Genomic DNA, 27,944 nt, shown 5'->3' with positions numbered 1-27,944 from the left:
TTGCAACTCCCAGCAATTGCCAGCAGGATTTGAGCAGCATAGCTAAGTTGCAAAGACAGAAGAGCTATCCTGACTGCCTTGGTAAATGTCTTATGGGAATAGCACATAAACCAGTCACACCATAAAACTGTTCCCTGTAGTCATCATCAAGCTTGTACCTGTGCTTTGGTATGGTACAAAGAAACGTTCATAGTGTTCATCTCTCCCCATTTTGCGTTGCGCTAAAAGGCCTACGGGTGGGAGGAATATTCAAATCGTGGCGGTTTCCAGCAGCTGTCAGCAGAGCTGACGAACCTGCTCCACTCTCGGCCGACTCATAGAGAGAAGGGGCACTGTTGCACCGCTGAACGGTTTTTTTAAGGTGCTCGTGTGTTGACCCTGAGGCCAGGCTTTGCCCTTAGAGGTTTTGTTGTCTCACGAGCAGCTGGACTTTAAACGTCAACATTTCTCCTTTAGCCACTTCCCAAAAGAGCTGCAGGAATGCAGGCGAGCGACCAGTCATCTCAGAGGGTAACAATGGCAAGGTGCTTTGGGACAATATTGTTTCTCCTCTCTGTCCTTCTTTTCCTTCAGACAGAGCAGACAGGTATGGCCTTTGCTTTGCTGCAGCTTTAATTTTGCTTTGCGCCACTGCTCTTCTAAAACACATGAGTAATTACGTACCTTGTATCACGTTTAGTTTTTGTAGCGCAGGGTGGCATCACTGAAAAACTTCTATTCCTTATTTTTATTACATTTCTCCTGGTTTTTCATGTACCTAAGTTAAAACTACAGTTGGTTACCGAGGCAATATCATTTTGAAATACCATCGTTTACATGAGGGTGCTATTTTGTCTTTACTTATCATTCTTAGAGTGCGCCCCAGGTATTAAAAAACCAATTGTTTCATATTTCTAGTTGCTGTTGAAATGAAAAGAGTCTTATTAAAGAGGCTGAGAAGCACACCTTTTGTAGTTTGCACAAATACGCATTTCTGTGTTAATCTTCTGTGACTTGTCGGAAATAAGGAGGAGCTGAGCGAGAAAGAAAGAAATAGAAAGCGACCGCTTAAGAAAAGTCAAAATGGCCCTTCCAAAAAAAGTGCACTACCAGTTATGCTAGATATATATGAAACACTGCACAACACTGAAATTATATTTAGTGTCAGAATAAATTTTCTATTGCTGCTGTGCCTTTTTCTAATCGTGTTATTGCCGATTAATACAACCTTTGTGCCCAGCAGTTCTAGGACCCCGAATGCTGTATAAAATATGAAACAACAAAGCAGTCGCTGCCCCAATGGGTTTATATTCTAAGTACAGGAGAACGGACAAATACACAGCCGACACACAGAAGCCACGTAAGGGTTAATGCCATAGGCAACAGGTTACAGCCTGGCAGCAGCCACCCTGCTGTCAGGCGACTTTTGTTGTGGGCATCCCTGCCAAGAAGAGCTTTAAGATCTGATAGCTCTATTGTCTTTGCTTTCTCCTCCTCCCTCCTCAAGCCATGGAGTCTTCCCCATAAGGCGTAGTGTATGATATGGTGCTCATAAAAGCTTTTCTGGGCATTGCTGAGGGGGCACCTTTATTTATTTTCCATGAGGCATATTTGACTGAGAACTCAAGACATGCTATGTTCCTCAGCATAAAATCCCCATGAAATCAGACGGAAGAGTGTCAGTTTGGATCCTTCATCACAAATTTATAGTGATAATTTTCACTTCTACTTAAGAGTCTGCAAGCCCCCTGGAGTCTTACATAACAGTCTCTGCCTTTACGGAAATATTTTCCCCTTCCCCTGGCCGTGTCACAACAAGCTGTTTTGTAGGTTCGGTGCAGGGTAAAACTGCAATGGGAAAGGCTGCTGCAGGTAGATACAAAAACTCTTTACATTTACAAGGAATTCTGCAGAAAAGCTCTGCAATGAGTCAGAGCCGAGTACTTTTATTTTTGTGCAGCCTGGGAACACTGGTCAAAGATCGGGACCCCCCTTGTGCTCAGTGCTGTATAAACCAGGGAAAAAGAAAAGACAGAGTCGTGACTCAGAAACTTGGCGTCTTGGTCCTGCCTGGATCAGAGAGCCACGGAGCACAGAACTGAGCAGCAGCAAGGGGGCTGCGCAGGACATCATAGGGCAAGCGTGGGTGCGCGCGTGGGTGCCTGCACACATAGACATGCAACACACACATGTCACAGGACCCAGTCTTAGAGACCTGGAGTTGTAACAAATCCCCTCTGCTTGGGAGCAAGTCAGGCACTCCCAAAAAGGAAAAAAAAAAGGTGCAACAGCTCCGTGACTCTTCAGCGTAGTTTGGGCTAAGGAAGCAGAGCTCTTTCAGGATATACATTTAACGTTGCTGCAGTGCGGGGTTAGCCAAAGGATTTCTCTTCATGATTAAAATTGGCTGCTAGCTAAAATCTTAAACAAAAAAAAGGTGAAAGTAGACAAGGAAACTAATCTAAGTACTTATGTTAGCATTTTGTCATATAACATTTCAGTGTTTATACCCGCTGACGATGCAAACAAAGTTATCAAGAGACACAGGCGGGCCAGTTTCCTACTTTTGGAGGAGGTCCTTCAGGGCAGCTTGGAAAGAGAGTGCCTCGAGGAAAGATGCACGCATGAAGAAGCGAGAGAAGTATTTGAAAATGATGAAATGCTTGTAAGTGTTTTGTTTTCCTGTGTGCGTTCTAAGAATTCCTATCTTGTGTTTTTCACTATCAAATTCAGCCGTGCTGAAGTCCCCGGGGCCTGCTTCCGTTACTTGGCTTTCTCTCCACGTGAAATTGTGGCGCTTGGCACCTCAGCAGGTGGAAAGCAGATGTTTACAGTGGTTAAGAAGGAAAGGTGGAAGCCTGTTGTGATGTGTTGAAAGTCCCCTCCTGAAAATGACCCTGGGTGTCCTGTGGCTTCTGTTGCGAAAGTCTATGGCTGGTTGTGCCATCCTGACCACACGCAGACATATGGCTTCAGTATCCCTTCAGGATCAGGAAGGGCAAAGGGATGCTGGGCTGCAACGCACCAGCGTGAAGCAGGACGGACAGAAAAGAGGAGCTGGCTCTCTCGCTCGGCGGCCGCACGTCTCCTTGTGCAATGGCCCTTCTGAAATGCACGGCCAGACGCTGAGCTCTTAGCGGGAATCTTGCCAGAGATTGTGTTTGCAGGGAAAGACAAGGAAACAGCCATCAGGCTGCCCAAGGGCAGCTGGAGTGTCCTGGGGCCACTGGGAAAGTGAGGAGAGGGAAAAGCGGGACCCGTTAAGCTCATGAACGGTGTAAATCCCGGCAGCTCCCCTCTGTGCTATCACCTCTGCCGCCAGCAGCACCTGCTGGGGGACCAAGCAACAGGGGAAAAGGGATGAAGGAGCCCCAGCGGGAGCGCAGCTGCCGCGAGCGGGGATGCCATCCCTGGCCGCATCCTGCCGCATGTGGGATTTTTTTTACAGTGCCTGCCCTTCTGGCAGCTCGCCCTGAAATGTACCGTCTCTCACACACACATACGAATGCTTTCCTAGCATTCATTGTTTTAAAAGGTTGTGGGGACAAAAAGGATTGTGATCTACCCCCCAGGACAACACGAAACACGCTTTCCAGCTTCCTAGCCCGGGGGGGCCAAGCAGGACGGGCTGGGGTCACTTCCCAGGCCAGAGAGAGACTTGCTGGCCAATTTTTCCAGGAAACCGTATTGTTAATGGGTTTGGCGGTTCCTCTCTTGCCTTTAAAGTGTTTTTTCTCTTTAGTAACTTCTCGGCAAACAGTAACATAAGCAGGATTCAAAGTCCCTCCCATTTCATGTCAGTCAAATTTTGCCGGCAGGGCAGAATTTATAGTTGTGTAAACGTTGAACTGTAGTATGCATTCGCTGACAAAATGTTTTTGTTTTAGCACAATATTTATGGAAGAATACATTATTTGAGAATTGAAATATGTTTTCCCCTTTTTTCAGAAAATGTTTTGGGATGCCTATTACGGTAAGCAGGCCTCTTGATTTCTCTTTCCTAACGGTGTCACGCTGTGAGCCTCACGATCGGGTATGATGCAGCTTTTGTGCGAGACTGTAGCAGTTTATTCCACAAGAAACACCCGGGTGCTGCTTGTCATGTCTCCAGTAAAGCAGGAGGAAAAGAGGTGATGTGAAAGGATTTAAAAAGTCATAAATAGGCAAACAATTGAGAGTGCAAAGAGAACAAAAGTTGAAGGGGCTTAGGTGTGAGCACAGTAAGCAGGCTATTGCTTTCCCTGTACTGAAGGTGGTATTAAAATAAGCTGGGTCCGTGCGAACAGAACGTGTAGCTACTTAGGGCTTCACCCCATCTGCCAGCACCGTTCCCACAGCACGGCCCCTGGGTATGAGCCCCCGTGGCAGCCGTGCGCCAGAGCAACGCTAGTCGCAGATCTTTTACTGCATGCGAAAGAGGTATATTTGCCAGTACAAACTGAGCCTTTAAGTGTTTAAGAGATGCCAGAGAAAGCGTGCTTTGCTTAGATATATATATAACACAACAGCATAGCTTTACCAGGAACACTTCCCAAATGCAAGCCTAGCACTTAAACCTGAGCGAGATAAATAGGTGTTAAAAGCTCCTGGGCTGTCTGTAAAGTCTGGTAGATAGCACAGCATCATGCCTTGGCAGCCCCCAAGGCAAGAAGTCCGTCTATAGAGAAAACTGAGAGGCCACTGTAACTAGACGCCTCCTGAACACCGAGAGTGGGCACCAGCTTATGGCTACTATGCCTTATTTCCTCCCTCTTTTCTGCATGCTGCATCCTAAAATTATCTATCTCTTGTTTTTTACTTAAGTTTTATTGATTTCAAACTACTTTTAGAGAGTGAGTAAGGCGGTGGTAAAAACAGCATCTAGCAATAATTTTCTACAGAAACTATTAAAATACTGAGTCCAGGCAACTGTTCCGTAAGAAAATCCCATCTGTGGTTGAAATGTTATGAAGAATCATAGTAAGCATCTGGCCTTGGTTATGTGTTTCGTCACATCTGTGAGGGTGGGATTATTTTCTCCTAATTTCAGCCATCAGCTATTCATGCAAAGATAGTCATACAGGCTTCCTCTGTAGTCTGGGAAGAGAGAAAGGTGACCGACCAGCTGAGGATGGTTCATCCAACCTAGCTTAGTCCCAGTCAGGATGTATTGTTTTCTGCTAGTGCCCAGCTCTCTTTTAGTATATATTTTAAAACATTTAGAACTAGAACTCTAAAATCATGTTTCTCAATAGAGTAGGTTGACAGTGATAACTGAAATGATATAATGAAAAATATATTTTTCCCTAGAGCTGGGCCTGAACTCCAGCAAAACTAATGGGAGCTTAACATGATGCCTTCGGTCCATTTTTATTTTTCTTTCAGTCAAATTTGTGACCTGAAAAAATGTTAAAAATTTGGGAATAATTACCATCTTGTAATAGTGGACAGGGACCATTACTGGAACGAGGAAACCCCTAATGCAACTTAAACTACTTAGTATCTGTTCCAAAATAGAACTTTTACCTGAAATGATCTCAAACTCTCTCCACCTTAGTATATGTTTAAAGAAAGAACATATACATAGGTGTGTCTGTGTCTGTGTGAAATGTACGTGTGTGTGTGTGTGTGTGTGTGTGTGTGTGTCTGTGTATATAAAATATGTGTGTGCATATATATGTATTTATGTGTGTACACACACACACACACACACACACGTGTGCACTCATATAAAAAAAATCTAGAGGAGCGTATCTCCCCTCAGATAACTTAAACGGTCTTAAGGCTATATATAATACAATTAGATAAATCAAAGGGCATTGGCTTTGTATCTGTCTTAATATCCCTAGAAACCTGTCCAGTTTTTGACCCCTTTCTTTTTATAAAGTGCTTGAAAGTTTCAGTTATAGGAAACACATGGGTCGACAAGCTGTGTGTCTGTGTGGCCTAAAACTGAGCAGTATAAAAACTATGCCTGAGAGATGTCTGCCTAACATCCCTACTAAAACTTCTAATGACAGACATTCTGCAACTGCCAAGGGAGCCTGAAAAGTTCCCGTCTATCCTTGCTGGTAGAAACAGATTTTTCATGTTCAGCTGTGGCTTCCCTGTTGCAATTAAAAATCACTGTGGCCTATCCTCTTTCTACAGAAAAGCAGTGTGCATTTCCTTCTTTCTATTATCCTTTCACATGTTTTGAGGAGGGTTGTCATTTGTCTCCATAATTCTCTTCCTCCCGACTAAACAAATACATTTCTTTCATCCTGTCTTCCAAAGTCACGTTTTCCAGACCTCTGATCATACCTGTTGCTTTCTGTCCGTATTCCAGGGTACACAGAGTAAATCTGTACTGCAAATAAAAAAGGGCTGGAGAGAAAGGTTGAACATCAACACCACCTACTTGCTGGCTCACCTTCTGGCTCGAATTTGTGCTGCTCCAAGTTGATCTCTTTGTGGCAAAGCTGACACAGTGCATCTAGCTCTAGTGCGGATATACGCAGTCAGCACCCTTGACCTGGGGCCAGACTTGTCCCTGGCTCTCTTTTATTTACGAGTATGCAGTTAGCCATTGGTAACTTCTCTTTGAACATCATTTTAAAAACAGTCTTGTGCATGCCTCATAGCAGTTTGTGTTTCGCTACCTGGCTTATGACAATATCATATGAAACATTTCTATGGCATTGACTCCCCGCTAGGTCTATAATCCTGTAATAGAATTAAATTTAATTGGTTTGGATTGTTTGATCTTGACAAGTAGATGTTAGTTTTTACTTATCACCCTGGTATTTTTCTGGGTACTACCAAATAGTTTAACTCTTCCACTAGCTTTCCAGTAATGGAAACGAGGCTGATTTCTTTAATTCCTTGAATCTTCCCTTTCCCCCCTTTAATAAAGCTAGGCACTGTGTTTATTTTTTGCTAGTCTCATGGAACCTCACCTGATCCTAGAAATTTCCAAGACTGACTTAGCTGCATTTGAGCATGTGTTTTGGAAGTTTGAAACCATCTAACTTGCCTGAGGCTGTGGACCCCAGCCTTCCCTAGCTCCAGCTTCCCAGCCACTGCTGCTGGAGTTTTTCACACCTCAAGGCTACCTGTTCAGCTGCACTGATGACCCCCCCCCCGCCCCATCCCATCCAAAACCACTCCTGGCAGACCTAAAGAGTGCAAGGGGTATGCTGGTGGCAGCTGACTGCAGGTGTACTGGAGGAGGTAACTGCTTTAAGCCAGTGTTTTAGCGCAACTAACGCTAAAAGATACACATGTGTTAGCCCAAGCTGATTTTTCTTCCAGTATCAGCCAGAGTTTTAATCTTTCTGCCCCTGATGTTAGTTATGGTAGCCCTCTGACTGAATTAACCTCTTTGATGAAGATTTAAATTTTAGAAAGGTTGGAGTTCGTGTCCCAGGTCGTGCTTTTCCAACTAACGTCTACCATACGCCGTTGTTATTTGGAGAACATTTCCAAACTGCTTTGGAGTCTTTCCAGTAGCCAGCTTAAAGGGAAACTGATAGCTCAGCCAGTCCTCCACCGGCAGTAGTGAGTCCTCTGGGTTTCAACATCCAGTTCCTCAGGACGATTAAGCTTGCTAGCGTTTAGCTGCTTCACACTAGTTGTACAGCTGTGTAAAAGGCAGATCTCCTCCTAGTTTGTTGCGGTTCACCGTGTAATTTTGAGGCCAGGTTCTCACCCAGTGCATATCAATCTACCCTGTGAGACCTGAAAAGCTCGTCTCACGTTACGTTCTTAAAGAGTGCATGAAGCATAAGGGAGGCCTAAATTCCAGCTTTAGCGTTTTCGATACATTGTTGAAACTGGGCTGAAAAGGGTTTCTTTGAACTTTCAGCATGGGCCGTTAGTGCTGTATCCTTGACAGGGAAAATAGGTACCAGGGTTAGGTTGCTTTTTATTTATTTGAAATATTGGAGAACGCAAGGTGTGGTAATTACACTAATTTAACTGAAATACATATCCTAAATGTCAAGACGAAACCACAGATAGCAGAGGAGAAGGATAACAAAACGAAACTGTAGTGTCACTCAGGACTTTTTTGACAGAAAATCAAGGTTCCAGCTAAATTTTTTACATGCAAGGAAAGACTGTGTTCTTTGGAAAATAAAGACATTTTGGTCAGAAACCAGCTCCCAGAATGCTCACCTTTCCAGACAGGTTGGCAAGATGGGCTGTTTGTAGTGTGTCGCCCCATGTCCCAGTACTCCCAAATAGGCCAGGCTCCAGGCTGCGTTGCCTACAGTTGAAAGCAGTCATTGCTAGACCGAAAGCTAATTGCTGTGACGGTTTGTATCCTGCTTCTACTCTTTGGGGAGCTAATATCATCCGATACAACGACCGTTTCAAAATCTGCCTACACGTGTCAGGTCTGTCCCAGAAGCAGAGCAGCATCTTTCAGAACCACCTTCAGCCTCCGTGCACTTCCCGGCTTCCCTGCTAAGAGCCGCAGGAGTGTATTTGAAAGCAGAAACTCAGGCGAAAATTACTGACACGGAGAAATTCAGTGAGATGTAACACATTTCCTTCCTAACTGTGTGGTTTTTTGTTTTTTTTTTTGCAACACTTCTCCGAATGGTTTTCACGCTGGGAGGAGCACGGTGTAGTTCATGTAAGTGGTGGCCACCGCTGACAGTAATTCAGCCCTCTCCTGTGGCATTTCTTCAGATGGCAAGAAGTGCTCTTCAAACCCGTGCCTGCACAACGGCGTGTGTGAAGACAACATTCGCAGTTACACGTGTACCTGTGCAGACGGTTACGAAGGAGAGAACTGTGCTTACGGTAAGGCACCATCTCCTCTTCCGAGAAGTTGAATCTCCTTCTGGAAACTGTACTCATCCATTACAACTAACTATCAGTTTTAGGATAAAACATACAATTCTTGGCAGAGCAGGGGTGATGAGTGCTACTTTCTTGAAAGCCCCTTGGCAAATCTGCCAAAACGTTGTAATGTCTTAAGGTTACATTGACTTTGTCCCCATTGACCCTCCCTTCCTTTGGCGATGTAGCAAGAGGATTGAAGTGAGTCACTTTTGTGGTTCAGCTCTAAAGGCCCCTGGAGGACAACAATACTGCCGGGCCTCCTTGGCTGCTTGTCCTGCAAAGATGAATAGAGGTGGGCTACCTACCGCCGTCCTGTGGTCCCAGATGCTAAACTGCATTCAGAGCCCAAACTGCCTTCCTGATATGACCTCCTCGTTACACGGGCCTACAAAACAATCTCTCAGGAGAGAGGAGCACAATCATGTGCTAAATGTCTCTTTTATTATTGCAATAATATAAAATATTTTACTCTAAGGATGGTGTATTCATATCTGATTGCATTCTAATTCTCAGTCTGAATACAGTAAAAATGACATTTATTGGGTACTTAATACTCATCCTACTTATAATCCTTTGCCCGTGGAAAAAGATACTAACTTCTGTCCTGCTTCTCTGGTATTTTTGAGTCTGTAGCTTCCTAATATTATCTTAACTAAACCTAAGTTGACCGAAGTATCTTGTAATATTTACAGATGCTAAACTACAATTCATAATCTTACCCCATTCTACGTCTAATGGATATCACACATTTCCTATATTGTCTAGTACTAATTACTATACCTAGGCCAATTAGAAGTGTTAGAACTAAATGATAGATCTACAAAAATCAGGGCTCTCTACAACCCCTTAAGACATGGGATGCAAAACAAACTACACCAAAACTGCAGCTTCTTTTTTCCTTTAGTCATTTCTTTAGTCATTTTAGAGTGAAAAAAAAAAAAAACCCCTTCATTCTTACTCCAGTTTACTCAGAAAACATACCCCAACTTTTGCCAGAGCAAGAAAAGGGTAAAATCTGCCTAGATCCGCTTCAGAACACAAACCTTTGTGAGCAGAAATGTAAAAGGGCTAAAACAAAACAGACACATTCTGGCACTTCAAACGCACTGGCCCGGACCGTATGTTTTTACATCTGCCAGGTTTCGCTTTCCAGCACTTACGTCAGTATTTCTGCCTGCTTGGAGGTCCCCTGGGATGGGGGACGCCCTGGCTGCTGTAAGGCAGTGTCATTTTCTGCATACAGGGTGTGACTGGACAGGCGCAGACCAACTTCTCGGGGAGCACAGAGGGTGACACAGCTTGGAGTAGTGCTGGGAACCAGATCTGCTCAGTGCGAGCCTGAGGGAGCCACTTTAAGCTGTTTTTTTGCTACTTCTCCACCTGTGGGCTGGATACACCACCAAAGGTGGTCTTCCTCCTGCTGCTTTGGGCTGAAGCTTAAGTGTTTGCTCAGCTATGGAAAATTAAAATGACCGACCATGTTTCAAAGGTGATGAGCGCTCCCTTTTTTTTTATAACGGCAGCTGTTAATTTTAATTTTCTTGGCATAAGCATGAGAAAAAAGAGCTTTGCATTTGCTTTCACTGAAAAGCAGACCACTTTAGCTTTTTTTTTTTTCCCCAAGCAATACTTGTCTTCGTAAAACGTGCAGTAGTTCCCTCTCCCCCTGCCCCCCACCAGTGCAGCTACTTGGTGCTTTGTTCAAACGAGTCCAAAGAAATCCCACAGCATCTTTCACAGGGAAGGTCTAGTTGACCCTTGGCTACTGATGTTCTCCAAAACTCAGAGACGCAGTCTGGTCCAGGGAGGTACTAGGTGAGCACAGTTTGCAGGGAGTCTGGGGAAATTGCAAAGGCTCAGCTGTCTCCAATTTCTCCCTAACAAGGGGAGAAACAACGTGGTGGGAAATACTACCACAACCACATAAAGAGTCCCGACCCAGCCCCAAAGACAGTGAGTAAACATTAAATACTTAGTAAAGAGGACTCAAGCTATGCAAGAAAACTCCAGCTGAATTGTTCCCAATGCTTTGTCTCTGCTTGTTCCGTTTAGCTAAAAATGAATGTCAACACCAAGCAAAAGGAGGATGTCACCATTTCTGCTACCCAGGAACTACATCATACCGTTGCTCCTGTGCTGATGGCTATGAGCTTGGGAAGGATAAGAAGCAATGCATCGCATTAGGTAGGTGTGGGCATGGAAGTGCAGAGGGCAGACACTCAGTACTTAGGTGGGCAGGCAATGAATCAGACATCAAGACATGCAATTCAACCTGCTTGGAGAAACAAGCTACGAGAACCTCATTGACCTCCTAGACTGGGCAGCAAAAAGTGGAATCTAAGGGCCACCAGCAAAGACGCCTGAGCAGTGGTGAAAGAAACAATATTTGATCTGAACATCTAAATGCGGGTCCGCAGAGAGCACTTGCATTATCTTACGTATCACTCACTGGGCTACGTTTTCCACTCTACCTCCGCTCTCAGTAACGAGCGACTCCACTGTAGACTCATCTGTTTGGGAACGAAACATCATTCCCAATTGATTCAGATTAAGCACCTGAAGACCTGATAAATGAAGGGCAGCATTTGCTGCTATGTTAATTAAAGTAGTAGCCCTTTTCTTTTTTTTCGAGACTCATACTAAGTCCATTTACAAACTAGGTCTGCTGTAAAAACCTGGGAGCATACTTAGGCCCTGCCTATATTAGCAAATAAGGCAGTACAACAAGAGGGCAGCTGTAAGGCAACACCTTCGGTGATGAAGATCTGATGTCCATACTAAACGTGCATTTCAGGTGGGTTTTACTTCAGACTAGCTCTGGTTTGGTCCTGTGGACTAAGCACCCATTAGGTGTGAGAGTGCATTAAGTATGCTCCTGGAGCACATCTTCGGGTTTAGCTTCACCTGAAAAGGATCCAGTTTTTGTGACCCAAGTCCATGCCACAAAGTGAACAGAAAGTGTGATTAGCACAGCTAATTGGGAGATCTACTTCAAAAGCTTGCTCTCGGTCTGAACTAGAGCACAAAGGTACGTGCACCCCCAGAATGACGGCTCTGAAAGGGAAATCCCGGGCTTCCTTTGCCCAGATCAGGCCACAGCTCTCAGGCATTCAGAGGGATTCTGGTACAGAATACAAAGATGAGAAAGCAACCAGTGCTGATGCTCATCTAATTGCTACAGACACAGCGAAATCCAGTCACCACAATCCTAATGCAATGCCCCAAACCGTTCCGCACCATCACTAAGCTATTAGACTACAGAGGCTGAGCAAGTTATTCTGATTTTCATCAGCTGAGAAGGTTGTGTTTCCCCTGTGTTTCCTGGTGCAAAAATTCAACCGTAGAGCCAATGTGGAAGCAATAAAATATCTGCAGACAACGATGGTCTTGGAATGATTCAGCACGAGGTTTTGACTTTTTTATTCTTTTGCTAGATCAGTGTGCATGTGGCACAATTCAAGGCACTGATAATCTGATGAGGATAGGTGAAACCAGGAAGAAGCGTGACAAGAGATTTCCTTGGCAGGTATTTCTGGCAGTTCATGAAACCTATCACCCAACTTCCCCTGGACAGCACTGTTCACTGTCTTTTTGTCTTTTTCTCTGAGGTTCTGTTGCTAAACTCGGAAGGGAAGGGCTTCTGTGGAGGAGTGCTACTGAAAAGTAACTTTGTATTGACAACAGCAGAGTGTGCTCTTCTGCACAGCAATTTCAAGATCAGGGTTGGTGCCGGTAGGTGACCAAACCTATTTTCTCTTTTTGTAGCACATTTTAGTGTTCTCATTTTAAGAGCAGCTTATATAATTTCTGCTGCATAAAAATATTATTATAGGAAACAAAATTTATCGCATTTAAGCATCTTAGTTGAGTAGCTTGAATTAGAAGCATAGCTGTCCTAAACCCCCTCTACAGGCCAAGGAGAGAGACAAGTACCTTTAGAGGGCAATTCAGAACTCCGATGGGCTGACACAGTGCCTAGAGATAGGCAAAAACAGGGGGATTTAGAGGTGTTCTTTTTTCCAAGGGAAAAATGATACTGTTTCACACCAAAATTCACTTCCAGTGTTGGGTAGTTGTACTTCCACTCTGAAAGTACGTGTGCTTCTACACTGCCAAGATATCATTCCTCATTTACTTTTACTGTAGTTGATTATTCCAACAAAAAGCACTTTTAGTTTCTCTATTGCACACATTTCCCAGCACAAACAAGCGGTTCTTACCAGTCTGCACGCAGTTTTCAAGGTTTCTGATAAATTTTTCCTGACAGCAGTGAACATGTTATTACTTCACAGGGTATAATGGAACAAATGGAACTGAGAAAATAATGCAAGTTAACAAGAAACACATACACATCCGGTACGATGAAGACACTGGTGAGAATGACATTGCATTACTACAACTCCAAGAAAACATTGAGTGCAACAAACACCAGCGTCCTGTATGCATTCCTGAGCGAGATTTTGCAGAACACATTTTGATTCCAAAACTGGCTGGTACAGTCAGTGGCTGGAAAATGGATGGTGATGAACTTAGAGGTGAAGAGTTGCTGGTTTCATACCTTCCTACTGAGGACTGCAAACAAATACTCAACATAAGCCTCACAAACAGGCAGTTTTGTGGGCACCACCAGGAGCCCATAGACAAGCAACTGGCTGGAGGAGGCTTCATTGCCACCAAGTACAAGGGCACTTGGTTTTTGACAGGTATCCTGGGATCTTGGCCACTAGAAGACAGTGACTGGAAGACATTTCTATTCACCAACACTGCAAGGTATATGATATGGTTCAAACAAAAAATGAAGTAAGACACAAACGCAACCAACCCTCCACCACCAAACTCCTACTGATGGCTGCAAGGAACACTTGCAGGCAGCCTGTAGATCAGTTTGACTCTGTCACAATATGCAGCAATGGAAATTGCAATAATACTGTAAATATTTAACTCCAACTCACACAAAAAAGGCCCGTGTTTGTCTATCCTTTCTCTGTTGACACACAGTACTGTGAAAATTATGATGTGGTAAACCTAGTTATTTTACTGCAAAAAAGACTACACTTTTACTTTCCTATTACAGTTCATCCTCAAACTCAAGAAGTTTTGACAGTTTTCTGGACTTTTCTAGAAGGAAATGAGTCATCTTAATCCTTATTAGCCTAAGGCCTGCTTCATCATATACATATTCTTATTTCAGCACCTGTACAAGTAATACTTACTAAGCCCAGGGGAACTCCAAGCCTTTAAACATGTATGCTGATGTGGAACTTGACCCTTATATCACACTGAAAAATACTTCTCTCTCATATGTGGTGGCTCTATGTTCCCTTAGAAATTATGTCCACTTCAGTTAGTTGGTAAAATAGGAAGAAATTAAGACATAAATAAAACCAGACCCCCACAGAGGGGAAAAAACAAGTTTTTATTTTGTTAAAAACAAACAAACAAAAATACCATCATCATAGGCCAAGTTATGTTGTACCAAAAAAAAAAAAAAAAGGAATAAAGGAATAAACACTTAAAATAATGGACCCAGTAGCAGTCTCTTCCCTAGAAACAGAACAAAGTGGTGAAGAGAGAAACTATTTAGCTATGTCCTTGTTGATCATGATGAAAATTAAACAAAATGTTACAGGAGTTACAACAAAAAAAAAAGAAAAAGAAAAAAAAGCTATTTCTGAGGACCTCCAAAGAAACATCCCACAATTACTTAAACCTGTAAGTTTCACTGACACAGTAAAGATCCCGGTGTCAAGCACAAAATCTCCAGTTTTTAGAGAAGGCCTGAAGAGAGTTCTCCTCCATTCCATTATTGGAGAGACTAAAAAAATAAAAAAAAAAAAATGAAACATCATTTCCACCCTGAAAAATGGATTAGCCTAAGTACCAGAGGACAATACTTCTTTTTTCAGAAAGATAAACGCAGAAATAGTAACATAAAGCATTTTTTATAAAACCTTTCAATTACTTTAGAAGGAATTCTCAATGCTCTGCTTTTATTTCCTGGTGAGATACTTTAAATGATCTAAAAAGCCTGCGGAAATCATCATTAAAGAGCGAGCATTTCATTCCAACGCACTTTGTTACACTGGCAGCCTTGGCCATTCTGGGAAAGGAGCCACAGACAGTTCCTGGTATTGCAGTACTGGACACGAACCAGGTTGTTTACAGTGTTCTCTGGGTGATTAGGAGACGTACTTGCATGGATAAGATGCAATACTCAACACACTGTTGACAGCGGAGGGAATGGGTTTTGCTTACTGACCACAAGCTTTTGGTGTTGATGAGATATGTACCCTTTAATATGACCCTGGCAGGAGAAAAAGATTGTGTTAGTAAGCGAAGCTGGTAACACAGTTCCTGTAGTTCAGCTGTCTTCAGACTAAATCAAGCAAAGCTATGGCTGTATACTCAATCACCACTGCACTTATTACCTATATTAAAAAAAAAAACCACACACACAAACAAACTTATATAAGTCAGTCTGCTCACGTGATAGGCAGAAAGTTGGAACCTTAAAAATATACATGAACTAACGCTGTTAGAGCCCGTTGCCAGAGCCCCCTACTGGTCACTTTACATTTCCTTGAAGAGACAAAACTCAACTGTTAATTAAAACAGTAATTTTAAAGTGAGCAAACGTAAATTTAAAATTAACTGCTATTCCAAATCAAACTAAATGACAGATTTCTTCCTTTTCAGACATGTAGCGTTTTAGTACTGAAAGAGATCTTCCAGTCTCTCAATCCCACCCTCTGTTATTGCAAGAACATACCACATCGTTTGTCTAAGAAATGAAAAGCAGTTCATTTCTTGCTGCCACTGCAGTGCTACTCCAAAACCTCGGATTTATTTAAAACTTCTTGATGTCAAGCCTGTATCTGCCCATGAATAGTTTAGACCCATTTAGAGCAAAAGGCAAAATGCAAAACAACTAGAAAAAAAAAAAATCACGTTTTGAATTCTTCTGACATTAGAATGTCAAGGGTCTCTTACTTCAAATGCAGAAGAACAATTCCCTTTCTTGTCCCAGGTATAATTTTCGTATTTTGAAATAAATATTCCTGCATATTTAGAAAGGTTACTACAGGATTAGTGATGAAAATTCAACCGCAGCCTTAAACGGTTCCTGAAAAAGAGGAAGGAACTAGAGGAATTCCCCATGGCAAATGAAAACATTTGCACTTTGGGCCCAAGTGAATTGACTACTACACGCACACGAAAACCTTAGATTTAGCTATATGGATCTGAGATATTTCTGTAATAAACTTTCATTCTCTCTAATACTTTTTACTGACTGCAGTTTGCAAGGACCAAATAGCTAGTGGGCAACACATACCATATATATAAGGTTAGCTAAAATGCACTGAACTTCATCAATATCAACATCATCCACTTGCATGAATTTCAGGGCAAACAGAAAGGCATCTAACGATAGCTGGTGGGTTTTGAGAAGTAAATATCTGAAAAAAAAGAACCAACAGGAAAAAAAGATCTGTTACTGAGGAACAATCACTTAAAAACTCCAGTTCTTATTAAAATGGCCTCTCTACAGTAAATTCAGTTTGACTCGAAACCTGGCCTCTTGGAGACAACTAAGTAACATACACACTTCTATCTCAATCCTAGGTAAAAATCATAATAAATCTGCTTTTGCAAAAAACATAGCTTGTTACGCTTACACTTTCTTAAAGAGATTTCTGTAGGTAATGATTTTCAGCTTCTCCAGGATAAGAAAAATTCCACATCGAATGAAGAACGTCTCATGCTTTGTCAGAGCATCATTCAACAGGAGAAGATTGCCTTCACTACAAGGATGGAAGAAATAAAAACCATGAGAAGGTCCGACTCTTCCAAGGAAAAAACAAACAAACAAACAAACCACCCTGACTTGATAGGAATATTCTTCTCTCTCAGTCATTCCAAATAAATACCCTTTAAGTAACACTTTTTTGAACTAACAGATATAGTACAATAAAACAATCACCATACCTCACAGCTTTTGTTACTTCAGCAAACTGCATAAGGTCATACTTTTTTAAGAGCTGAATTGTTGGCATATGGCCCTGAAAAATAAACGGCTTCTAAGTTTTCCAGAATAAAGTCAAATGCATTTTAAATTAAATCTATAAAAACGTTTGTCAGAGAAACAGGAAATATTCAACTACTTTTTTTTTTTTTTGCTACAGAACAAGAAGTGAATAGAAGTATTGTAAGACATGCCCCCCCCCAAGCAAACGTCCTGTAACCCAGCTCATGATAATTACATGTATATCTTGGTTTGAGGAGTCTCTTAATATTTCTAGCTATTGGGGAAACAGTTCTCAAACTTGTAAAATCAAGATGCTGTGACACAAGGCCTAAGCTGATGCAAACTGTACGCTATGACTGTATGATCTAATTTGCAAACAAAAGAACAGCTGGAATCTCAGGCACTACTAATCATACAAGCAGAGCTTCAGCACAGTTCAGTGCTAGCTCAGTCTGTATCAGATTATTTTTTCCACTGTGCCTCCACAGGGAGATACAAATGTCCTCTCTTACAAAAAAGAAAGTTGAAATTTCAAGAAAAAGAATGGATTCTCACTGTTAGATAAGGTAAGACTCTGAATCATGTGCACTATCAAGAAGAAACTTAGTTTTTTCCCCTCCCTGCACAGCAGAGATCAGATTGCACACTGACTCGGTCAGACTTTAAATTTAGTCACCATCATCCTATGTTGCTGGTAACCCCTTTCCTGGTTGGAGGATTATCAGAGAGCAGAACTCAAGTGCATGTTTACTCAGAGCTGCTAGGAATAAAAAAAACCACCCAAGCCATTTTAGTACCTTTTAAGGTTCATGGTAATGCTTGGAGCCCGGTTAAAAAAAGTAACCGTGAAAACAATGACCTTTACCTGGATTCTTTAGGGCCTCGAGTACACTAGAACTGCTCCACAAGAGCCACAGTAGGCTCTAAAGGACCCAGCACTGTGGGGCACCCAGTCAAAAGGGGAAAAGTTTACAGGAAGGCTGTTAGCTTTGCTTTGTTGACCCCTACCACTGATTGATTTGAAGACAACTATTAAGACAGACAGTAAGTAAAAATGAAAAACAGAATCCAATTATCATACCCACTACACTCTCCCTTTCCCCACCAGAGGTTTCTGTCACCAAAATGCAGCTGCAGAGCAGTAACTGAATTGACACTGCAGGAGACTGAAAAGGGAGCACAGAAGAAAAAAGGGAGGATGGTCACAAACAAGTTGGAGCAGAAGTGGAAGATGGAAACTCTCAAAAGTAGATGATAAAAACATTCTCCACGGGGAGCAGAATCACTTTGCTAATAGGGCCAGGAATAGAAAACACTCTAAAATCTTGTTCTTGTCCCCTCAGCTACACTGAATTAAATTTGTAATCACAGTAACTGAGGGAAAACAAAAACGCCATCACAAAAGATGGGGAAGGACGGGAACTAAAAGCGGAGATGCACTTAATTCTTTTAAAAAAAAAAAAAAGATAAAATGTACACCAGTCTTCATTGATTTGTTCAGTGATCAAAACCAAAATGCTCTACTTGGTGGCACTTCTGATGTGCCTCAAACAGATAAGCAGACAAGGTGCAATTAGAAAGTCCAAAGTTGAGGGTCCTTTCTTTCCTGTGGCAAATGTGCCTCAACAGTCTTCAGCAAACTACTTGCACATCCTCTTTACCCTCACCAGATGAAAGAAACGGACAGATTTGTACTAGTGAACCACACATTCCTTGGCCCTTCTGTGCACAGCTGACCACAAGGCAGGCACTCCACTACATGACATGAGTTACACTGCTAAGTTGTTCCAACTTTGAGCTGTTTGGAGAAGCACCCATCTTTATTACATAGGTAACTTCAGGTTCTCCTTTTGAGAGGAGTGGGAGAAAGATGGGGGAAGGAGTTAGTGTTTGTTCCTCCCTTTTCCTACTTTGCATGTAAGTGACAAGTCAACATTTTCTGTCTCCAGCTGTACAAAACACTGTATATGATGACTCTTACACGGGTCAGGCACATACAGCCTCCGAATACCAATAAGGGGGGGAAAAAAAAGCTGATACTCAGTATGGCTCATCTGCCCCCAAAAAGTTCATTTGGAAGAGTAACATCTACTCACCAACAACATTTTTACTGGCAATAGGTAGATCAAAATCATTCTCTTGTTTTTCTGGCTTGAGCGGTGACAGTGCTCAAAAGCAAATGACAGGTACTCTTCAGCTGCAGACACAAATAAAAATACCGCTAGTAACAAGAGTCAACAGCAAAACTGATTAAAATTACAAGCCAAATTCCGTGCTTAACGTCCATTTCTAGGCTGAGCCTATGACATTTTAAATGATGTAAGAAAGAAGCAAGCCAACCAAAACATATTAAGAAAATATTGTAAAAATTACTAGTGAATCACATCAAAGAGAGCATCACCAGAAAAATGAGTTCTTCAGAAAGAGGAAGGAAACATGTCAATGTCTAGATGCCAAATGTAACAGTTACAAACGATATTGGAATTTCCAGCTCAAGTCAGTAATATCATTGTGGTACCAGTACAGGAGAGGGGGAATTTCATGACGTTCTGATGAAACAAAGAACTTTTTCCAAATGCACAGATAAGGTTCTCCAGTGGATGTAAGCTGCAGTGATTGATATACACATCTGTTGATCTGCAGAAATGTGCCAGTGTGTACAGCATGAGAGTGTGAGAAGTCTCTATCAGCTTTCACTAAGAGAGACAAAGGACAAGCCTGACAGGCAGAGGAAACTGTTTTGGGAACAAGACTGGCTCCAGAATCCATCTTTTCCTTTGAACTAATGGCTCTTTTGGGCAGGGGCTCTGGTTACCAATGAAAGCTGTATACCTTACGTCTAACAGCATCTGTATTAGTGAATGAGAAATCACGGAAATACCATTACTATAACCTCCAAAATCAATGCACTGAGAAATTAGTTACGCAACACAGTTTGCTGAACATTTCCTACGTGGCGTACAGCAACTTCAAGAGGAAAAGAAAGTTGCAAAGCCTCCTTTATAAGACCCTGCAAACCTATCCTGTTGATGCTCATGCAGAAGATGCTTATTTTACTACGCATGCACACAAACGTATTAAGAAGACTACAGAGAACTTTACAAATATTTAAAAACTGGGCAGACACTACAATTAGAAGCGTCATGTAGATCAGTCATCTCGGATCTGACTCGGCCTGTGGGCCCTTTGATCATTCACCATGACTTTCCTTTGGTCAATGCAAAACACAATTGCACCTGCTGCACACAAACGACTTCATTCAGATTGCACACCAAGCAACGAGTTCAAGTCTGTCTTATTAATACACAGTACCTTGCTTAAAGTCACTGTCAAACATCGCTTTGCGTCCAACATAATATCTGTAAGTAACTCTCTGTGCCATACTATATTCATCCTTCAGGTTTGAGCTGTCAATTGCTCTAATTAAGGGTTTACATAGATGGAGCTTGTTAATCTGTTTAAAAAAAAAAAAAAAAAAGAATCGCATTTTACTCAGAGCGCGCAGACATATACCATCATACAAAAAGGGTGGATTTGACTTAGAATATGAAATACAAAAAACAGCTTACCAGACTTGAACCCTACCTTAAAATAAATTTTAAACAGCTGATTCACGAGAAACAACATGCCCCACTTTTTGGAATCTTCAATGCCTGCTCGACTGTCATAAGGAAAAAAAAATCCACTAACATTGAACATTGTAAGAAAATAATGACTTTGTTCTAATGGTACATTCCCTCCACAGATACTCTATGGATGTTTTCAGGGTAAGAATATGTTTGAAAGTAAAAGACAAGGCTGAACTCCTTGTCTTAAACCATACCAGTGCTGTCAAAACAGAACGTTTGTTTCAATCTCAGTCTTTAAGATAGCTCTGCTGCATTCCTTCTCAACATGAGAGGTGTCACGCAAGACAATATTATTCAAGTACAGCAGGCTCCTTACTCCATTCTGTAAGGAAATACACTAGCAAAACAGTTGTTTCCAATATTCAAAGTCAAGAAAAAGATGGGCGAATAAAAGCATTTTCTCCACTTGGGAAGTGCCAGAATTGCCAAGAGTGGAAACCAAAGAATCACCTTCTTCCAGTATGCAGGGCAGTTGCAAGGAGGCAGACAAAATTCACAACTAACGAGGCACAAAAGGGTTAACGATCTTTCCTGAGACAGGGACATAATCAACCCCTCCAACAACATCTGCTAGGAATATTAAACTTCAAGGGAGGCCTCCCCAGCTGTAGTTAATAGCGAAGAGGGAACAGACTATAAGCGAGAGGAAACGAGCCCCAGACGTGTTCTTTCTGACACAGATACAGTCTTTGTGAGTGTAGCAAACTATAAAGTTCATCAAGTTCTTAACAATTCAATAGTGCAAGTTCTAGAGAGAATCTGTCACTTACGTGTCACTGGCACACACTCGAAAACAGCTCATCAGCAATTCTGCTGCTTTTTCCAGCATGTCACCAACTTTGCTTTTCCCTTTCTTCACTAGCTGTTGATCTGCCTACCATTGCATGGTAAGAAACAATGCATAATTCTACATCCTGGTTCACTGGGTTGTAAACAGTTTAGTTACTTACTGCAGCATTTTGTAAAGTATTACAACAACAGATTTGTCATGCCTGGATGCCTGCTGTTCCCCAAATCCTGAAGTACTCAAACTTACAGAATAAAAGTAATAACTACCCAAAAAAAAAAAAAAACCCACACTGAGAGACTTCTGAACACGTTGCATCAAATTTAATGCATGGGAAGACAATCAGAACTTTGCAAATAGCACTTAGGACTACTAGCTTCAGCCCTATTAAGCTCAATGCAGCACTCAGACACCTAAATCGAGAATCATCTTACAGCTAAATTGGAGCATTAACACTAACTCAAGTTTCCAAAGACCAAGAGTCAAGTTAAAAAAAAAAAAAAAACCACACACAAACTAAAATGATTTTCAAATTATGGAGCGTTAAGTTCTAGAATTTATGATTAAGCTTCTCTCTGCAGCCAAGAGAGCTAGATTTTTTAAAACAAAACCCAACACTTTCCGGCAGTAACACACGGCTAGAACCTGAGATCTTCGGGGGGGGGGGTGGGGGGGGGGGGAAGCCTAGGTTGCAGACCCGAGAAATACAATCAGTTGGCAATACTATTCATGTAAAGCAGGAAAGATCTCAGATCCATGCACTGATTAATGCACAACTTAATCAATAAGGGTGAAAAAAACAGAGGGTGGATATTTGTTACGTGCTTTCCAACAAGCTTCACTACAACACTGACCCCCGCTTTCATTTACAGTAGGTGAAACATAAGCAAAAGAAATGGAAACGCATCCTTTGCTGCAGGAGTTTTCTCTGTACCCTCATCCTTTGAGCATACTAAAGTTGTTCAAACACTTCCAGCATGACAGACCTCAAATCCCCATTCCTTGGCCATCTCAGATATACAAATTTGTCTCATCTGGCTAGAGAATTGAGACTTGCTACACAGGTGGCACACGCATACCCATGCGCACACACCCCCCTCTCTGTGCAAGCATGTGAATGTATTGTTTTGTGTGTGCTTGGACACAAGGAAGTGCCTGAGTGGATCAACAATGAAAATACGGAATACTGTCAAACTCTAACTAGATCTCTTCAGGTCAAGTGACTAGGAGCAATGTCACAACCCTGCTGCTTACTTTGGGCCGTCCAGCTCTCATTAGATCCCTAAACCTCAATTCACTAGCCTGAAAAAGCTAATATAAATTTGGTTTTTTTGCTTGTCAGCAGTTATACCGGCTCAGCACAGGCTCCAGCGAACACCAAAAGCAGTATCACACAGCTGGAAAACGGGACAAGGAGGCAAGAATCGGAAACAGCGAGTTGTGCCCCCATGCTATTCTGTAAAGACAGCAGTTAATCACTTTACGTGCTCTAAGCAACCGCTGTGAGATTGTGCACAGGTCCTCAGAACCTTGCTAGCTCAAGCTTCAAATGGAAGGTGGACAGACTGAGCAACCTAGCTTTTCAGAAACACTGGAGGAATTCAGTCTAACAGCAAAATTTTAGACATGCATATTTTTAAGCAACAGGTTAAACAGTAATGAGCAAAATTAGGCTAACGTAATAAATGTAAAACGTTTCCATCATGCAAGCTCCAAACAGATAAAAGTAATGAGGTTGTTAATGTACAGTTTAGATCTACTTACATTATTAGCAAAAATTCGAAGGTCAAGAGCAACAGCATACATAATAGGTAAAGCCCTAGAAAAGTAAAATTTTGTACACTTAGTGTGTGCAAACCATGCAATAAGTAAGACATCAGACACAGACATTTCTCTCTGGCTAGTTTTGATCACAAAACTACAGAAATATAAAAGAATTTTTAAGTAAAAAGCATGCATTTTTCGAAGCACTGGTCTTCAAGATCTCAGCGTTTCAGTAATCTGACAACGGAGGAATAGGTCATTCAGAAGCCTTTTTTACGGTGGCTTCAATGGCTTAAAAAACCCACCATCTTGCCTTGAACAAATTCTTCCTGTTTGCTTATGGCTTATTCTATATAATTAAGCTTAGATGGTTAATTTTCACACTTGTGGACGTTAAAAACTCAAAACAGGCAGCAAAACCAATTAGGCTGCATTTAGTTTATCACTGGAGAAAAATAAAAACTATAGGCATAATCTTAGTTTGACTGCTGTGCTATTATAACAGCGAAAGAGAGAGTTTAGTTCTGCAGAATTCTTTACAAGGTACTCACCAGTTTTCCTCTTTATGCGCCTGAAACGCGCGCAGGAAAGATGTATTATATTTAGGAGAATTTAAAACACTATGAAATGAAGCACAGATTCAAAAAACAGAGAAGCGTATTACACAATATATTATGTGCTACATGGAGAGGGTAGGAATCAACAAAACAGCAAGTAACGAGAAGCAGAATGTAAGAGCACAGGAAGGAAGAACAGTAACACTGTCACACACCCCTTACTGCTGCAGCAGCACGCTGAAGAGCATCAGTCACTCCAAGATAAGACAGTCCCTTGCTTTATCAGTATCTTCTCCCCGCCAAATACAAATTGGGATGTATAGTAATGATTTGAGGGTCTCCTATACTCTGACAGAAGTTAATGTTCTATTTTAGAGGCAAATTTCTAGGTTCTTCTTATTTCCCCATAAAGTTGAAAGGAGAAAAGTGTACCTCGATTCCCTTGCTTAAAAATCTAATAGCTGAAGCATATTTGGAAGCAGAATACATTCTATCAGAACTAAAAAGGTAAGGATAACTTACTACAAAAGAAAGCATAAAATTCATCTGAAAACAATGTATGGGATTTATGGAAAAGGATATTGGACAATAACTGTTTGGCATTTGTAGGCTTCTATAAAGTCATGGTTTCCAACAGCGTAAGTACACCTGTGAAACAGAAGGAACATTAGTACGTCAGAAAGTGTCCCATACCTGCGGACAAACGCTCTCTTTTTTTGCCTTTTAACAGGTATAGAGCCTTACACTCTATGTAAAAGAAAAACAGAAATATTTTTTAGAAATATTCCTAACACAGTGACACAAGCATTTTAATAGAGCACCGAGTTTGACAGTTGGGGAAAACTGATCTGAGAGATGAACAGGGCCTTATTTCTATAATCTGCACAGTATCAACTGTAATAAGCTAATGCTTACTGACACTGTCACTGAGACTGGCCTAGAAAAAAAAAAAATTCTAAGACTTTGGAAAGTGAGCTAAAAGATAGTGTTAATAAGACAGTGTTAATAAGATAGTGTTAATACTGAATTTTTTCAAATAAAAGCCTTGCAGAATTATTTGACTCTTACAGCTGTCCTAAGAGTAGGTTTAGGATGAATATTTCCTTCCCCTCTCCCCCTCCCCCCCAACATTTCTTTCTCTTCCTTATTTCACTCTGAATTCCTGTGTAACCAGTAAAAAAGAACAAATGAAATAGCAAGCACCAAACCCAAAGCTGTGTCAAGGGCTATATACAGATGACTGTCAGGTGCATAAAGCAAAGTCTATGCACATAAGAAAGAGAAGTTTTTATTTCCTGCAATTCTAGCACTGTTTATAAGAGCAGTAAATGCCAAATGTTCAGATGTAAGCCCTTTAAAATAACCAAGTAAACTCAAGGCTATGCTTCCCCATCCCTACAGCATGCCTCACAAATGACTTGTCCATTCGTGGTCCGCCATTACCTTAAGTGGGCTGCAAACATTTCATCATATGGTGGTTCCAAAACTTGTTGACACTTTTCTTCTGGAGATGGAAGCTAAGTATAAAATAAATATAAAATAAATTAATGAAACATTAAAAGAACAGACATTGCACCAGAAATAGAACATCATAAGGGTATTTTATCATGGCAGTCTTACGCATGCATGCCTTTGCTATCTACCAGAACCTTACATTATGCTAAGACTCACGCTCAGTGCAATGTAACTGCTAGCGTCCACTCTGTCCACAGGACCAGATTAGAGCTAGTCTTAGATAAAAGCCTCTGAAACACTTAGTGCAAGCACTGGATCTTCAGGACCAGGTGATTTGATCTTCATATCCACTCCCACTGTGCCACTTCACTTGCTCATGCAGACGTGGCCACAGGGAGCCTTCAAAACGCCTATCCAGAAAACAATTCAAAACGGAGGACAAAAAGCCATCCAGGAAAAGATGCAGATAGATAGTATACTTGTAAAAGAAAGGGGAGAACAAACCTACAAGGGGAACCTGCTCTGAGGTGTAAAGCAGATTTCTGAGGATTTTACCCCGTGGAAAGAAATCCCAATGGAGAGAGAGGAAAACTGAACACAAAATAAGGCCAAAAACAGATTTTCTCAGGATAACAGAGTCTTACTTGAAGCCTAGGGTTGGCAACATGTGGATGCTTAAATGATACCAATTCCGCACAAAATTGTCCATCTCTGCTGTCGATAGCTTCTTGTACCTACCCAGGAAAACAAACATATTACAGAACACAATCTAGCCACAGCCAGACAACATATTTACATACACCTAAGGAAGCTACCTTGTTATCACTGTTCATGCGTATCAGCACCTTCCCAAATGTAAGTTTTAAAAAGTTTAAAACTGAAGGAATCAATATCGGTACAGTATTGTTAATACTTTTAATTGTTTTAATTACTTTTAATTGTTTTCAAAAAGCTATCAGGAGAGAAGGTGAAGTAAACAGGTTTTTTTTTTTCTGTAGGATACAACCAAATCAGAGAAGCCCAAAAGAAGTTACATAGGTTTCGCATCTTAAGATAGCGGCTGTGAAATAGATTCGAAGTTTTTAAAAATTCCAGTTGGACTTATGAGCACCAAATATATATGTGAACCATTAAAAAAAAAAATCTTTGAGCATTACTGTTTGTGATGCTGCAGATGTAATTTGGTCCTGTCACCAATCAGGACTTGCAAATAGATTTCATATGAACTTATAGTATTTAATAATAAAAAGCCAGTTGCAGAAGATAATATTAATTCTCCTTTACTTGAAAGCAAACAGTCTCTGGAAGAGTGTTAGCAGTTGATTTTATGTTCTCTCCTCAGTTTTGCAGCTTTCCTTGCTGTTTTAGTCTATGAGTTTTTGCCTATGAGTGTTCTGATTTAGTACAGGCTTTTCATATAGTAAAGATATTTTTCCTACCAAGACATTAAAATATGACAAATTAAGCATGGGAATTGGGAAGGGGATTTTAACAACTAATATCTAAAAGTACTTCCACAGCAGATATGGTATGGAGGATGGAGAGGAGAGATCATTGAGACTGTTAACAAGAGAAGATGCTGACTTTTCAGAGCAAATCACTGTTGTGGGAGATCTCAACTGCTTCATTTCTGAGGCTGAACAACAAAAATTACTCACTTTTTCTCTCCTTCACTCAATTAACTTGACTGACCCTAACTCAAGAAAGGAATATGGTAACAGTGATGCAAACGTGATCATTCAAAAAGAAGCAACAAGAATTGTAGAGCTTGACATTGAGGATTCACTCCAGCTGACGATCCTTATGATCCTGTTCCTGCCTCTGCAGCCTCCTGCCACAAACACTTTGTCTCTGCGTTTAAACTGTGTATATTTATTAAATCCCCGCACACATGCGATTCCACCACATTAATTCTTATGGACAAACTGCTTCACCATCCATCATATCAGTAGTCCTCACACTATTCAGGAATACATCCTTGGCAGACAGTTAATGTACTTATCACAACATTAAGAAGTATATTTATTTACCACATTACACATTCTAGGTTGACTTCTTAAACAAGAAAATGCATTTCCAGCCAAAAAAAAAAAAAAACCTCCACATGCCCTTATATTCTGATAGTACCCACAAATAAAAAGCTTGCTTACTTGCTGCAAATACTGATTTATGGTGATATGCGCCATTAAAATAGAAGTAGACGACGCAGGAGTCCCCGATTAAACGCAGTTGTGTCCCATTCTGAAAACCAACAGCAGATTTAGAGAACAACGAAGTGACAAAATCCCAACTAGGTCTCTTCTTTCCCCCTTCGGCAACTCGGTACGACTTTACCCAGTCTTTCAGGACCCGGCACCTGCTGCCGGCCTCTAGGGAAAGGACGCAGCCTCAGGGAAAGCAAAGCAGAGCACAGGCGCGTCCCGCCTGCTGCGCGGAGCTTGTGCGGAGGGGGAAATCGCGCCACCGAAGCGCCGGGAGGGGAGGAAAGCCCCGACGGCCGCACGGACACGCCCGGCTGGACTGCTCTGCTGCCCGCATCCCCCAGCACGTCCCCGCCGGCACCTCCAGCCCTCGCCCTTGCCCCCGGCGGCACCTCCGCCATGCCCGGCCCGGCCCTCCCTCACCGCAGGCCCAGCCTCAAGCCAGGGCGCGGCGCAGCGCGCAACTTCCGGCAACCGCCACGGCGCTTCCGGCACACCGACCGCCTCGCGCGCAGCCCACGTGACACCGCTCCGGCCCTCCGAATGGCGGGGAGGAAGGGATCACGTAACGCCACCCCGGCTCCCGCTGCTCTCAGCGGGACGGCACTTGCCTCTCCTCTTCCCCACCCCCCGAGGGGCGGGAGGCGTGGCTTTCCCCCCGGCGGCCAATGGGGAGGCGAGGTGGGCGGTGCCGAGGCCGCGCGTCAGCGGGTAAACCTCGTGGGGGGCGGAGCC

At 42.1% G+C, this 27,944-nt stretch overlaps 2 protein-coding genes across 10 annotated transcripts; one reads left to right on the top strand and one right to left on the bottom strand.

The window, feature by feature from the left end:
• The first annotated feature begins 431 nt into the window (after positions 1-431).
• On the top strand, positions 432-14,176 carry PROZ (protein Z, vitamin K dependent plasma glycoprotein). Its single transcript, XM_009665469.2, has 8 exons — positions 432-586; positions 2,481-2,644; positions 3,928-3,952; positions 8,635-8,748; positions 10,843-10,974; positions 12,225-12,316; positions 12,399-12,522; positions 13,083-14,176. Exons 1-8 carry the CDS (start codon positions 481-483, stop codon positions 13,592-13,594), a joined length of 1,269 nt encoding a protein of 422 aa, XP_009663764.1. The 5' UTR covers positions 432-480; the 3' UTR covers positions 13,595-14,176.
• PCID2 (PCI domain containing 2) lies at positions 14,170-27,841 on the bottom strand. 9 transcript variants are annotated; one of them, XR_011137627.1, is made up of 16 exons: positions 27,633-27,755; positions 27,159-27,249; positions 25,653-25,742; positions 24,997-25,070; positions 24,136-24,201; positions 23,548-23,589; positions 22,997-23,051; positions 21,216-21,319; positions 20,402-20,477; positions 20,129-20,270; positions 18,913-19,013; positions 16,777-16,850; positions 16,467-16,592; positions 16,124-16,247; positions 14,864-15,094; positions 14,170-14,605 (listed from the first exon to the last, which is right to left on the bottom strand). XR_011137627.1 is itself a non-coding variant. In XM_068926643.1 (16 exons), exons 2-15 carry the CDS (start codon positions 27,192-27,194, stop codon positions 15,005-15,007), a joined length of 1,200 nt encoding a protein of 399 aa, XP_068782744.1. In that variant the 5' UTR covers positions 27,195-27,249; positions 27,633-27,803; the 3' UTR covers positions 14,170-14,605; positions 14,983-15,004. The 9 variants fall into 9 exon arrangements, 7 of the variants coding, with proteins under 7 accessions (XP_068782744.1, XP_068782761.1, XP_068782754.1 ...); XR_011137632.1 differs by lacking the exon at positions 27,633-27,755 and adding an exon at positions 27,571-27,630; XM_068926643.1 differs by having other exon boundaries at positions 14,983-15,094; positions 27,633-27,803.
• Between the last annotated feature and the right edge of the window lie 103 nt (positions 27,842-27,944).

This window comes from Struthio camelus, chromosome 1, assembly GCF_040807025.1.
Source record: "Struthio camelus isolate bStrCam1 chromosome 1, bStrCam1.hap1, whole genome shotgun sequence".
NCBI lineage: Eukaryota > Metazoa > Chordata > Aves > Struthioniformes > Struthionidae > Struthio > Struthio camelus.
The sequence above is the reverse complement of the archived record's forward strand: the minus strand, read 5'-3'. Positions and strand labels throughout refer to the sequence as shown.

Bases quoted from the DNA above. Each gene is read 5' to 3' on its own strand.
- PROZ (XM_009665469.2), top strand. From the start codon at position 481: ATGCAGGCGAGCGACCAGTCATCTCAGAGGGTAACAATGGCAAGGTGC. The intron at 587-2,480 runs GTATGGCCTTTG...ATAACATTTCAG, and splicing joins CCTTCAGACAGAGCAGACAG to TGTTTATACCCGCTGACGAT. The intron at 2,645-3,927 runs GTAAGTGTTTTG...CCCTTTTTTCAG, and splicing joins TTGAAAATGATGAAATGCTT to AAAATGTTTTGGGATGCCTA.
- PCID2 (XM_068926606.1), bottom strand. From the start codon at position 27,194: ATGGCGCATATCACCATAAATCAGTATTTGCAGCAA. The intron at 25,743-27,158 runs GTAAGCAAGCTT...TTTCCTGGGTAG, and splicing joins TAAATCAGTATTTGCAGCAA to GTACAAGAAGCTATCGACAG. The intron at 20,271-20,401 runs GTAGGGTTCAAG...TTTTTTAAACAG, and splicing joins TGTTTAAAATTTATTTTAAG to ATTAACAAGCTCCATCTATG.